Source organism: Tachysurus fulvidraco, chromosome 4 (assembly GCF_022655615.1).
Source record: "Tachysurus fulvidraco isolate hzauxx_2018 chromosome 4, HZAU_PFXX_2.0, whole genome shotgun sequence".
In the NCBI taxonomy this organism is placed as follows: Eukaryota; Metazoa; Chordata; class Actinopteri; order Siluriformes; family Bagridae; genus Tachysurus; species Tachysurus fulvidraco.
The window spans coordinates 20771930-20787208 of record NC_062521.1 but is presented as its reverse complement, the minus strand read 5'-3'; the positions used below and the strand labels follow the sequence as shown (position 1 = coordinate 20787208).

The 15279-nt window shown below is 38.1% G+C and overlaps 1 protein-coding gene across 4 annotated transcripts in view; it reads right to left on the bottom strand.

Annotated features, from left to right (window-relative positions):
• Nucleotides 1-14960, bottom strand: part of zswim8 (zinc finger, SWIM-type containing 8) — a 33411-nt gene extending 18451 nt beyond the window's left edge. For 2 of the 4 annotated variants that reach the window (XM_047812113.1, XM_047812115.1), the window contains exons 1-6: nt 13146-14960; nt 8160-8313; nt 7405-7499; nt 4207-4379; nt 675-782; nt 208-289 (exon numbers count right to left, since the gene is read on the bottom strand). In XM_047812113.1, the coding sequence (XP_047668069.1) occupies nt 208-289; nt 675-782; nt 4207-4379; nt 7405-7499; nt 8160-8313; nt 13146-13323 (790 nt within the window). In that variant the 5' untranslated portion in view covers nt 13324-14960. The remainder of the gene's footprint in view (nt 1-207; nt 290-674; nt 783-4206; nt 4380-7404; nt 7500-8159; nt 8314-13145) is intronic. The other 2 variants (XM_047812114.1, XM_027174932.2) reach the window with 1 other exon arrangement.
• Nucleotides 14961-15279: the final 319 nt, after the last annotated feature.

Genomic DNA, 15279 nt, shown 5'->3' with positions numbered 1-15279 from the left:
GCATTTTGGAGTCTTCACCTCAAAAATGTTTGTGCAGCTGCTTCGACAATAGCAAACAAACACAAACGACAGAAACTGCTGATCTGTGCAGTGATGTAATTATATGTTATTAAGCAAACGTAATAACTGGAGGTCTCGGAACAAGATGTTGCTGCGTTATTTATTTGTTGTCTACCATCATTTTAATGGTGCCAGTGTTGTCCATACCTGGAGCTCCACATACTGTGTTGATCGCAGTGGACTGTGAGGACAAAAGTTCATCTAAAAGACGCTGGGCTGTGGGCAAGATCTGGCAACAAAGAATACAATGTCTTTGAATGCACTTCCAGGAACAGTAATAAATCATTTGGGTCAAGTACACATCAAAATATGTGAATTATTCAGTGTATAATTCCTGTTCCCTTAAAATTACTGGCATAAAGCTGACTAATACACGTAAATGCATTATTTCAAGCAACTTGACATGACCCATCTAGTTTATTAATGCTGTTAAGTACTGGTATATCTTGATCTTAATCATATGAACCCTCTAAACAATAAGGCTGAAATACAGTTGAAGCTTCATAACTACATTATTTGATGCCAAAGAAATGACAAAACATGATTAAGATGTTGATTATAAGAATCAAGCGCTGTATAAACCGTTCAAAAGGAACCATGTCTTGAAATTTTACCTGCTGTGGAAGCTCACTAATGAGATACTGTGCGAACTTCTGCAGTTGGTCCCTCTGCAGTCTGGACAGGGACTCAGATACGGGAGCTCGCAAGCACACAGCAGAAGCCTGTCAGGACACACATCACAAAGTTATCACTTGAAATTTGTTTGCAAAGTCAGAGTTAATTCCAAGAGGCTGAGAACCTTCTACATAATATGGTTTCAAGTGAAATGCTCATCATTTATACAAAATCTTTCAGACACGTTTTTGTTTCCCTTCATTTAAACTTGGTGACCTCTTCATACATCAGTTTTTGTCATGCCCGCAGATATGAAATACTCCATGGTTTTAAAAAAAATAATTATTAAAAATTATTAAAAATTATATCTAATAATCTATTTAAAATATATGCTATTCCTTTGACCTTTTGCTCTTTTGTGAACTGCTCTGTCAAGTAAATTATCATTCAATGTGATAATTCAAAATAATGAAAACATTTTTGAAACATCTTGAGGGATTAAGAATGTATTGGACATATAACATAAGAAGAATATATTTATTATATTTAAATATAAAAAATATAATATAAAAAAATTCTATTATATTTAAATATAATAAATGGTGCATACACTGTAAGATATGTTCATTCAATGAATTTCTAAACTGTAGTCACAAATGCAATATTTGGGAGGCTGGGTTATATGATAATACAATATAATATATACTGACATTGTAATAAACAGATACAATACACTTTTCTGTGACACCTTTTTATTATTATTCTTTATTTCTATATAAATACAAACCGACTGTAAGCAGCTTAGTTAAACTTTTGTACTGAATCATTGCACTTTAGTTAGCACATTAGTAGCTCTATATTCATTAAAATAAAGCTAGAGAGCAGTGTACATGATGTATGATAATATATGATGACTTTACAGGGTTGACTTTACCACATCCTGACTGCTTTCCTCCACATATATTTTTTACTGACATGCTGAAACTGTCTTTTCTAATACAGGGTGTTTCATGAGACCCTGGCAAACAAGTGAGCTTAAGTGAGCTGAATTTTTTTGGTTCACCGGTGGACATTTAGGAGGAAGTCACTAATTTAGAATGTTATTCTAACGTTGCAGCCACATCTAATAGAAAGCTGAATACGAAACACAAACCTTACACAACATTGTAAACATGTTTCGTCAACATGTAACTCGTAAAAATGTTTATTCAAATACTGTCTCGATGCAAAGCAAAAACTTTTTTGTTTATCTTAACATTTTGAATACACAACAGTCTATGTTAGTTTAATATTTGTTCTTTATAAGAACTCTTAGGATGAAATCATATAACTAATAAAACTTGTATGTATGAAAAAACTTTTGAAATTCAGACAACAACTCAACTTAAACACAAAAGTAAACGCATGACGACTCAGACGCACCAGTGTGAAAAACCACAAAAAGCCTACTCACTGCAGATAGTACATTCTCACACTCACATTCTCACATATACATTATATATATATATGGATGCTTATATTAGATTAGATGAAACATAATTTCTGTCCGTCAGTAGCCTGCATGTTAGACAAAACACTAACTGTAAAAATGGATAAGGCTTCATGAAGATGGAACAACAGACTGCAGTGTCTACACTGAGCCCACATTAGGTCACCACAGAAAAGGGCTTCACTCCTCCAGGTCTGTGAGCCATTAATGGGCGTAAAGCCTACTCAGAAGATTCAGTCAAACACTTTAATATGGCATGTTGGGGTAGACAGAAAGTCATGAAACAAATATGGAAACATACATGTCCAAAAAAAAAAAAAAAAAGATGGACATAATTCAATAATCTTTTGTACAACTTTTTTTAAGATTCTCACACATTGAAATTAATATGCCCATGTATATTGGTTGTAGACGTGAGAAGAGGATTATTTGCAATTTGAACTCACAAATATCTAAGGAATGCTGTGTATCAGTTATTAAGAAACAAAGCATGCAAGTGTGGAAAAAAAAAATTATTCAGATTAAGCACTTCATAATTTCCCCATGCTGAAGCATGCAGAAGAAAAGCTGCCCACTCACAAACATGCAAATGCTAAAAGCCACCCACAGCCTTGGCTGCTGGGTCTATCGGGCAGAGCAGAAGCTTTCTACAGGGGGATATCAGGACAGAGCAGATCCCTGCCACCTCCCTTTGCGCTCCACAGGGAGCCATCAGACTTTAATCAAAAGCCTCTCAGCACTCGCACACCCACATCAACTTCACACAGACACAGATATGAGCGGTGTGTTATAAGTATAGTGTGGTTCTGGACAGTAATTTAAGCAAGACATGACCAACATATGACTGTGTGGTTCTGATAGGATGCCAGAATATATATTCTAACATTTTATATTTGTATGTGTGTTTGTTTTTTTTTATGGACAGCTGCAGAGAGCAACTAAGTCCAGAAAAATTCAATAATCTTAAATGTCACAATAAGAACATGAATAATTGCTCACTAGCTATTAAAGAAAAAGATCTTTTTATTAATATACCCATTAAACTAACAAAATAATAAGTTAGCACCAAAGTCTGGCACTGGAAAAAGAATTTTGTAAATCAAAGATGCTTCTGAATATAAGGAAATGAAACATTTCTACATAAAAAAAACCCACTATAAAGAGCAGAAAACTTAATATAATGTCATAAAAGGCAATAATCGGTGTGACAAACTGTTGGGTTTAAATAAATACGTCTCGGGTTTCAATTTGAGCAGTTTTACTAGAAAAATGGCTGGAAAATATTTTACTGAAAATCTTTCTCTCTTTTTACATTTTTTGTTGAACGAGTAATCTTTGGAAATATAAAATGTTTTTTTTTGTATTGACTCAGTAAATTGGCACAGAGCCCAGAGGTCATAAAATGATCATCTAGAATACAAATTTGTTTACATTGGGGAAAAAATACAAACAAAATGGAGCATCTAATCTACAGTAAATGTCCGAGAATCTGTCACAGAAGAGACACTGTTAACCATAAAGAGAACAAGAAACTATGATAACACACAGATATACAGATGGGAAAGAAACTCATGCTCTTACAACCACAAACTCTCTTGCCATCAGCTGTTTCTGCTCCGTCCTTATCTGATCTACACTATTTAAATAATAGACTGGGATTCTGCAGAACCTAACAAAAGCTCTGTGCTGATCTAAGCTATTATTTATTTTCGATATAGCCACAATTGGATATATATTTTCAAGTCAGCTGGGCAGATTTTAATCATTTGATAAAAGTCAGTTCAATAACCATCATATCACAAATGCATGTGTGCTTTATACCAGTCCTAATCGGTTTGACAAGAAAAAAATCCTAAAAAGGAATATGGCAATGTAGCATGTAAATATTAAATGTGGACTGGATTAGAATAGAAGGGTTCTTAAGGTGGCATCCCCTAATAAGTCCCTTAACATGGTTCCACACAAAAAAGGTACAAGATAAGAAGATTAGATCAGATCAGTGTGGAATGTCTATCCACACCAACTGAGAGAATTGCACTCACATTATGAATCCTGAAGAGGCAGAGCGCCACCACGTGAGCGCACCATTTGGCCCCAGCGCCACAGGTGCAGCTACAGGAAGTGATGCGACAACGGTCAAACATGACTGCCACATTGTAGGCACCCTTTGACTGGCCAGGTTGGGGTGAGAGGACAGTGGCACTGAGATGGAAACCTGTACATGAACGAGACGAAAGAAGAAATAAACAGCTATCACACTTACAACATATTCAATTTCAAACATAACCGAATAGGGTAAATGCAAAGTTATGAATAAGCTGAAGTGTTGCATCCAAACTGCTGAAGAACTGATGTGAAGCACAATCACTGTATAAGAGTTTGATTGGGTTTTTTTGTATTCCATAGAATATATTTAGGAACATGAAACTAGACTGTACTCCCATCTATGCACAATTAAGTTACATTATCATACCGAATACGACACCAACGTTGGAAGAATAAAAAATTGTTTCCTTTTTATTCAATGTGACACAGAGACGAGCTGAGTGAGATGGTGAGAGACAAGGAGTGTGTGTAGGTAAGCAGGTTAAGCAGTGGGGGAAGGATAAATGCTTTTTACCACTGGAGAGCAGCCAGCACATCTCTAGCCAGCTAAGAAAAAAGAGAAAAGGGCGGTTGGTTTCAGCTCAGAGCTGCTGTTCCAGATTCAACAGGCCTCCTTCAACTCTCACTCTGGATCAAAACCATTTCTTTCTTTCTCTACCTGTTTGCCAAAGGCATTCTCTTTCTGACCCACTTCCCTCCTTAATGCGGTCAGCAGCAGGGTAAGAGGGCTCCAAAAAGTCATATCGGTTTCTATTAAAAATACTAACTTTTACTAACTTGGGTTTCTTCTCCCCTCAAGGCGATTGAGAACGAACTGGTGTGGAGCACAAGTGGCAACAGTAATCCGTCTTAATTTACTTATGCTCTGATGTACCAGATCTGGGGTATAGAACAGTAATTTGGGATGGTCTGGATAGGCAACTAACATGACTGAATGGGGACAGCAGTTACATTTAGTGATTCATTTAGGGCTATAAATAAGACAGTTTAAAGTAGTTATGTTTATTTCCTATTGGCATGGCACACGATCTCTTTGGATAGAGCAGCTGACTGAAAAAATCAGACACATCTGTAGTTTGTTTCTTTGAACAATCCAAGCTGTCGGTTCACTGATCAGACCAGAGAGGGTGAATAAAACAATATAATCTCTATGAAAGTATGTGAAAATCTCCACTTTCTGATCTTATGTCCCAAGCCCTTTGGCTAGTCTCTGATCTGATGAGCTGCGTTTGAATATAGTATTTATATAAATGCATGTGACTGAATAAGCCACAAAAGAGGATCTGCTGTGGTGTAAACAGTGGGCTATGGACAAGCCCTCATATATTTAATGCCCTGCAGTTCGATCCACAGATCCCAAACACACAGATACACACAAAGTATATGAACACAGTGACACTTCCAAAAGTTCAAATAGCGAAAACACTTCTTTTTGCGTTCTTTTCTAATTGAATACAAAAATTTTCATCACAAATTGTATTACTGACAACAACCTAGGTGGGGGGAAAAAATAATCTCTCATTTATATATTTATTTATGTATTACATGCGTTTCTTGGTGTTTGGTATGTTAAACTTTTTGCTGAACTCGAGCTGGCGTGGAATCCATTTTAGATCTAATCCATCGGAGTGTCATCTAATGCTTCAGTTAAAAAAATAAAAAATTAAAAAAAATCTAAAATCTAAACTTTAACACGTAGCTGTTGTCTGAACGTGGTCATTATCTACATTTAAATAGCAACAAAAAAAAATAGTACAGAATCGTAAATATTCAAGATACTGAAAATTTGCTTTCTTCGTTTTAAATATTTAAAAATCCCAAAACCATGTATATTTCCAATTTACCCCCTCTGTGAGTGTGCGTTTTCTTGTGTGTACAGTATATTTGAATATGGCAGTTTATTATGAAGGTCATACAACAGTAAAACATATGGCTGACAGGATTTGGTTTATCATGCTTTCCTTTGGCATAATTAGTCCTGCGCTTGGATATGCTTTAAGCTATGAAGAATGAAATGCAGAGAGAGCAGTTTATTCCGCATTGGGTTGCTCCCAGGTGAAATGGCAGCAGCATTTGGGTAATGAGCTAATAACAGACAATTTAATAGTACCCAAGAGATTCTCCAGCAGTTCAACCAGGACATTCTCTTCTTCTCAATCTGGTTTTCACACAATACATAGTGTGTTTTCTCAAGACGTTTCTATATTTTCTTTATCAGAATTGGAAAAAAGTTTTTACGAAAAGATTTTAGAAAACACATGGTTAGTTGTTGCCCACCTTAAGCTTCTGGATGACGTCCATTATGTCAGTGCACCTACGATTGATTTTTAGCCTCATGATAGCAGTGGCTTTCGCACTTTTCTAAGAATTCTTCAGTGTCTTAGGATTGAGTGTACACTCCATCTTTCAATCTGCTTTTCTATTTAATTCAAACTAATCTAAAACCAACCGCAAACACAGGGAATTATGGACTGTTTCCGCTCTCTAGAAACCGCTGGTTAGAAAGAAGTGAGAGAGAGAGAGAGAGAGAGAGAGAGAGAGAGAGAGAGAGAGAGAGAGAGAGAGAGAGAGAGAGAGAAAGAAAGAGAGAAAGAAAGAGAGAGAGAGACAAAGAAAGAAAAAAGAGAGAAAGAGAGAGGAGAGAGAAACAAAGAGAGAGAGAGAGAGAGGGAGAGAGGTCAGTATTTGTCCAGCACATCTCTTTACCCAGCCAGCTGCATGAGGATGAGTCTATGCTGCTGTGCAGCCCACCACCTCCAACAATAACACGTATTTACACAGGCCCTGTTCAAACCAACCACACTTGCATTTAGCTCTGCCAGAAACAGTGAGTCTGAAACATCCCCACTGTTTAGATGAGGACTGATTTTAGCAGGGACATAAGGAAACCAGAGACACTCTCCAGCAGTGTGTCTGAAGGAAAAGGCAGAGTAAATTATGGGTTGGGCACGGACAACGGCGTGTTTACTGTATTAAAGCCAAAACGCTTTATTTGGTGAATAAGAACTGTCAGTTGTCAACTAGAAACTGCCCCGGTAGTGAGGAGAACAAATTAATGCAAAATGTTTTCAAGGGTTCATAACTGGTATCAAATGCTGTTAGTTTTACAGCATGTAAAGTATGAAGTTTCTCACCTATCTGCAGGGGATCTTTCACAGCTCTCACCCGATAGAGTTGCTCTCCACGCTGGAACTCATCAGGGCTCCCATTGGCCAAGCAGGAATACAACCTGCAGAGAGCGTGAAGGAAGATGAGAAAAGAAGTAATGCAAGAAATGGAAAAGGGCAACCAGTCATACCAATACATTATGCAGTGCTATTCATACACAACAGGTGGCTTTAATACTGAATAGAAAAATGCAATGTGTGTGCAAACCTAAGCAGCTGCTAAGCTGTAACTTAAAGAAAAGAAAAACAGGCCCACACACCAGTGCATGTTCACAAGCTGGGCCTTACTGTTACTAAGACAATAGATCCTATTCATCATTATGACAAGTTAAAAAAACAACTGCACTTGCAAACAAATGCACTTTCTTTAGTAAAAAAAAAGTGCATACTGGTACACTTATTTACACTTCATCTGCCTACAACACTCCCCAATTTGCCCCATATACATATCATTTACATGAATCATGCCCTAATTTTGTGGTTAAAAGCACTCAAGAACCTGCAGTCATCTATGATCTAAAAAAAAATTATTGTCAGCCTAATGCAAGCTACTCTTCAACACAATGACACCGATACCTCAATTGATGGAGCAAAAAAAAAAAAAAAAGCACCACAACAACATCAAGTACATTTGACTTCACTTACCCAATGAATTTGCAGTGTGGTGTCAGTATTTCACCGCTATATACATTAAACTGATGAACGGTGGGTCTCGTTTTTACCTGATATCCTCCTCATTTTCAGGAAAGCTCCAGTAGGCGATGCGAAGTTGAAGCTGCTCTGGAACAGGAGGATAAACCTTCTCCACCACCTCAAACGGGATATGGAATGCCACTTGCTTGGCTGACAGCTCTACAAGAGGGATGACCTGTCCATCTGAGAGAAGAACAAGAATCAGAGTCCTTAAAGATTAATAGCTCTCATATAACAGTACAAATATAAGAGAATTGTGAAAATTCTCAATTCTCATGTTAAGACAGTGTAGTAAGGAAAAAAACTTAGCAGTCCTTAATATTCTCCTCAGGGCAAATAATTATTTTTCTTAATCACAGAAATTCTTCACCACACTATGACAAAATTATTCTCTCACTGTAGCAACGCATGGGCTACCATATTCGTAGGGGAAATAAATGACCAAATAACCTCATTTAAGGACAGAAACCACACTGGCTCTGTGACAAAAATAAAGTGGCTTCTCTCACTTTACCAATACACTTTAAAGCACATGCATCACAGCCAAACATATATGGAACTCAGGCAAGCTGTCAAAACAACACAGACACAGATGATGACTAAAGTTCAGACAAATGAAAAGTGGAGAATAGTCCAAGCCTTAGGCTCAAGTCGTCAGACCATCTATTCTCCCATAGAGACGCACCGGCCGTGCACACAAAGGTTTACAAAGTGAGTGAGGATAGGACAACTGCCAATAAGTTCTGGCATGGAAAGTCTAGAAGGGTTACAGGTTTAGTACTAAAATATCCCCTTAACAAAAACACATAGTCCAAACTCCAAGAAGAGTTTGTGTAAAAACACAACCGCATATATGGTTTTAGAAAACCCTTTGAGCTACGTATAAACTTACAACAGCTATAAAAGATGAACTGGACTGAATGTAAAAACTTTCCTTTCAGAGTGAGAGTAAAAATTGTTTACAGAAATGAAATACACATTATATTGGATCTATTACTTACTGAAATACAAGAACCATTACATTTGCTTAAGCAGTAGTGCTGGTTCTCATGAGTCCCTGTCAAAACATTACTTTTACAACTGGCCTTTATGAGTCTTGAAGCCTAACCACTGCTCCAAATATATTAACTTTTCTTGCACGCTGAACACCAGTCCAAACCATGTCAACCATTAATTCTTTTAATTGTTTACAGTTGTTCATGGATTGTGATGGTATATTTACTCGATATATTTTGATCTCTAGCCAAAATAAAGGGTCAATTTGGGGGGGGGGGGTGTATTGGTGATATGGAGAAACATTAAGATTAAAACCATGTGTGATTGAAAGTTCATCTGATTCAGCGTTCATGAGCTAAAGTGCTTGGTTTCATACATCAAAATAACATAACATTCACTAACAACACGATCTGTTATGACAAAAAAAAAATTTAATCAACTACCAGGGAATACGTTTGAGCTAAGTGAGACTGAGTATTGTTCAGCATGTCATTGTTAGACAAAATGAGAGTCAGCACTGATAAAAGCCACGAAAAGATTTGAAGGTGCAAAACTGCTGTTCGTTTCTTATCGATAATTAAAAGCTTAATTTCCAGACAATATTTGAAAAATAGCGAAACTCTATGCAACCTCACTACAGCTATCCATTTTCAAAGAGCAATGGTGCTGAGAGTCAACAGGCTGATCACAGTAAAACACACTGACAGTGCTGTAATGCTATAATGAGCCAGTGCCACGATTTCAAAACTAAAAAGTATAGCACTGGTTAGAAAAAAACAGAGCATATTGCCAGCATTAAGGGCTGCTCAATATGGAATGCTACTAATGTAGCACTACTCCCTGCATCTGCAATATGGCAAAACAGATGGGTGAACGCATTTCCACATGGCACGGGTAAAAACAGGGCTTGAAGACTTGGACAAAAATATTATTTCCACATTTGGCAGATTATATGAATGATGTTGGGAAATAAATTATGCAGGCAATATTATTCAGAAGATAAAGTCACTAAAATACAAACAGATTCTCTTTGCCCAAAAGAAGCAGAATTCCCATTTGTGTTTAATTCCCAAATGAGGCAGGAGCAACCTGGTAGAGCAGTGTAGATGCTGGATCCAGTGACTGATTAATATGCAAGTCTTCCATGTATCGTTTTTCTGCAACCCTAACCGCTGCCCTTAAATACTCCAGCCTAAACGAGAAGTAAGCAATGACCTACAGCCTCTGGGCTCAGGAGATAGCCTTTGTTTATGCTTGCCCGCTCTGGTGACCATATGTAGACGAGCCCTGACAAAGCTTTTTTAGTTAACAGTGAGGTCTGTATGAGTTTTTGTTCACATTCTTTTTGACTTATTCTAAATAAAGCTGTTTATCATTGTCATTTTTCCAAATCTCAAACCTTGCCTTCTTTACGCAGTACGGACATCGTGTCAGCGGATAAAATGGATGGGTCTAACACCAGAATACTGCTTGTCTAGAACCAAGAAGCGTTAACATCAGTGGCTTGGGTGCAGTATCAATTTGTCACCATAAGATTTTTTCCTCCATTTAAATAACTAAACACTGCAGGTGGTTTTGAAGACAATGTATGTATATGTGAATCATACTCTTGCACAAAATTCACTCATTCATTTATACCTTGGATTAATACAGCAGTGGCAATTCATAGAGGAATCAGAAAAGCCCAAAGCACTCCAACATAGACTTTAGAAGAACTTGTAAATTCCTGGAGTTGTGAGGTGGCACCTGAGGAGGTTACCTGTTACACCAGTGTCACACATGAAATGTAAAATCAGTGAGTTGTGATTACAACAAACTAAATGGGATTTACATTGCCGATGCTAATTTACAATACTTTGTCTGTCTATGAGGTCTGCGTTTTATGTCTGACACACTATGGAGCGGTGTCCCGGACAGGAATTAACACTAATCTTAGAATTAAATGCACATTTAAACTGGATTAACTGAAAAAGCATTTCTCAAACATGGTTTAAAATTATATCTTAAATTAAATTAAATCTTAAATTATAAAGTCAGATTTCCTAAAGGATGATCAGAGGTAGTCTAGGTTTAAGTGAAGGCCTATAACATTTGAATTTGACCAATTTAGAACTATTACATGTGATTATCAAACCTTTTAGTGAACTGGGTTTCATTTCCGCTGTCTTTGCCAAACATTTTTATCGACAATATGGGGAAATAAAGTTTTAGCAAAAGATTTGTAAAATAAAGTCTATCATATCATATTAACATGAATATTCCTCAACATCTTATCAAAAAGATGGGAAAAACTTCTGGTAAAGATGATACACCATGATGAGGAATCCAAACTGTAACAATGATAAAGATAGTAAAAGGGAGTGTGAATGAGCATTGGCTCAGTTACACTAGACCATGTGGTATATTCATAGCCAGTCATAAGCTGACTAAGCCATTGAACAGTAGGTTAGAAAACATCTGTGGCTTTGTCTTATGTATATATGTCTGATGACATACTACTCATCAACCCCCTGCCTACAAGCTGATAAATAAAACACAAGGACAGTCAGCCTGCACATGAAATAATGCTGGAATAATCAAATTACTTCAGTTCCTAAAACATAAAAAGCTCTGACAATGTGAAATACCTCTGCTTTACTTCTTAAAGCAAAAACTAGGGGATTTGCTGGCAGAGCGATTGAGCCATACAAGCTAAGAAGCATTATACAGAATTATTAAATAGGGGGTTTACTGCTTAACCACAATACCCTGCTCTGAGGCAGTGACCTGCACAAGACAAAGCTCTTTTTACAGCCTTCCCTCTGCTCTACTACACCCAACCCCCACTACTTCTTCAATCCAAACACCATACGGCCTGTGTCTAGAAAAAAAAAACACCCTGACTTGACTTACTTAATAAATATTACTCTCACACCTTCAATTGCAAAAGTTCAAGCATGCTCGGTTTTGCTTTCACAACCATAAAGATTCTATGTTTAGTTCCTCTGCTAATGAACATATTACTACTTCAGGGTTTTGTGAAGCCTTAGTCTCTCACACCAGAAACCTTCAGTAATAATAAGAGTCTGGCTAATCAACAAGTCGTTCATACAAACAAAGAAAACTGCTTAAATAAATGTCAAATGTGAAGCAATGTTTTTTTTTCCTAAAAAAAAAATTCTAAAAAATGAAGTAAAAATTTAGCTGAACTTTACAGCCCCTGAGGAACACTCTGTGCCCTATCTTGTTAATCTTGATAATCTCTAATTTCCAGTCGTCTTTTTCATAAAGACTGCATGAACAGTTACTTTGACACAGGGGAGGTTTTAAAGCAACCTACAGACACTGCAAACGCCTTTACACGTTTAGGGTTTTGGTTTTTTTTTTTTTAATCTCATAATCAGAGGTTAACAAAGCTTTTCACAACCAAGTTCAGTGTAAAACAAATTCAAAGTCCTAATCAAAATTAAAATGCAGATTCATTTTATAGATTCTATTAAAATAAATGTAAAAGATCATTTATCTGATGAGCATTTTATTCCTTTCCACCCACACTGGCTAAACCAAACCAGCTGTGCTAACTGTGGTAAAATGCATATATAAGCATGAACATTTTAACAGCAGATTAACATTATTTTATTTATTTAATCTTAAGGGTGTGTGACAGAGAGTTAAACTTTAGATTATAACTAAATATACTCTATAACTAAAGTGACCAACAACTTACTCCTCTAACACATCTAACAACTTACTGCTTAATTTTAATTTACAATAAAATTACAACACCCCCTCCACCAGCCATACCAGTAGACACCTTGGATCCCAGTTAATAACCTATAAAAATCTTCTCCTTCAATATGGTTCTGTTAACTTTAAAATGATCACTTCTAAGGTGACGGGGTTGACGGGCAATTCTGAAAATATCTTCTAAGGTCAGAGGTAATAGCAAGGGCAGACTGGAGTGACAGGGATCACATTACAATGACAATGACTGTTAGTACATGGACTGTTTCACAACACAACACGTTGAACTCAGTTACCTTTAATCTTAACAGTAGGTGAGTTCGGACCAGCTGACTGTTTTCTCCATCCTCTCCAATTCTGACACAGGCTCTCTGCTTCTGAGATGAAGGAGCAAAGAGAATCTTCCTCAAAGCGGTCTGAGTCCTCGAAGGAGAACCTCTCTCCGTCTTCCCACTCTGCAAACATCAGTTCCATCACATTGGTTGGAGGTGAGGGTGAGGAAAAAAAAAAAACAAGCTGAAGCCTTGGAGTGAGTTGCAGCTCAGGCAGGACAGTTCAGCTTGCACAGCTGACACACAGAGTGCAGGCTGAGTGCATGGGCAAGAAGAACACTTCCACTGGGGCAACTTGCAGCTTGGGGGAGGGGGACTGAAGTGAATCAAAACACAGCAAGGAGCAACTCGCCTTAAAGTCTCTCAACTAGAAGCACACTTCTTTTTTGAGGCCTGTTTACGATGACAACACACACGGTGCATCAAAACTACCTCCATTCACTCCTACCAGTCAGAGATGAGTTTTAGGCATCGTCAAAGAAAGTAATTCCATGTTTTTCGGAATGTGTTCACACTTTTTAAGATTTCGAAATCAGGACCGATTCGTAAAGATATCCAAAAAGCACGAGGGCACGAAAAAATAAACATTGATGTGTAAGATGCAGAACTAAAGTACAGCTCAAAGACTACAACTATCCTCCAAACAGCACTGACGTTTCTGATCACCTAGACATTTAAACTCCAGTCGTGTGTCAGTGGATCCGAGTTTCTGTTTGTTGGACCTTGACTGTTGTTTTTTTGCAAGGCACAAACTGGTCCACTGAAAACTCCATGTATTTCTTTATACTGACATTATGACATTGAGTAGCTAATGTTGCGATACATGTTTAAAAAAACGATAAAACTGTTTTCAAAGTGTGCAGAAGTTAAGTTTTTTCCCTTTCTTTACTACGACCCCTTTATGTTCTTACCCCGAAACCAGCTGAGCTACTCTGATGCCGGCTAGCAAACCTAGCTAGCTAATGACAAGCTAATCAACAAGCGACCGGTGAAAACGAAATACGCTTTTACTGTAACAATACGCCTGTTTATCATCGATGTAAACGCTGACAACTTACAACAACTAGTCAAATTTCTTCACTTAAATTTACTCGTATATGGTTTCACGGTTCAGGCAAAACCCGAACGAAGCGCTAAGCTAGCGACCTAGCTAACTCTTAGCCACTAGCTTAGCTAGTTTTTGCTTGAGACTCGTTAGCTGCTAGTTCAAAATAGTTTTGAAGCTAATCCGATTTGTCTACAAAGGCATCCAGAGACAACAAGAACTACCTACCCATCTTGGCTAATGCTGTTCATTTTTATTTTCTATAAATACACGTATTCTTTAGAATTCAGCGCGATATTAATATTGACATGACCATACCAACACCAACACCTGATCCCTAATCTAAACACAGCAGAATTACTGCGCTACTGTTTGTTTATATTGTGATTGTCTCACAAATGCTGCAGTTAGCGAAGCTTCACAGCGAGGTGACCGACACAATCCACAGTGAAACGCAGGCTTGACATTTGTTCACCGGTGCTCATAGCTAGCTAGCGCTGTGTTTTTGTTTGCACTCCCACAGACTTATCATAATTCTTCCTATAATAGCAGGCTGCTGTTTTTGCTCCCTCGATCTCCCACCGGGTTGTCAGTCCTCGGCTCCAAATTCTGTTCCCACGATTCCTGATTGATCCAAAGCTGAAATACTACCTATCTGAGTCTAGTTCTCTCTCTCTCTCTCTCTCTCTCTCTCTCTCTCTCTCTCTCTCTCTCTCTCTCTCTCTCTCTCTCTCTCTCTCTCTCTCCTGTCTCCCCCTCTGTGTCTCTCTCACTCGCTCTCTCTCTCCCCCTGTGTGTGTGTCTCTCTCCCTCCACCCCTCTCTGTGTGTCTCACTATCTCCCTCTCCCCTCTCTCTCTGTGTCTCTCTCTCCCTCTCCCCCTCTGTGTGTGTCTCTCTCCCTGTCCCCCCTCTCTCTCCTCCCCCTCCCTCCTCTCTCTCCTCCCCCTCCCTCCTCTCTCTCCTCCCCCTCCCTCCTCTCTCTCCTCCCCCTCCCTCCTCTCTCTCCCTCCCTCCCTCTCCCCCCTCTCTCCCTAATCCCACCCCCCCTCTC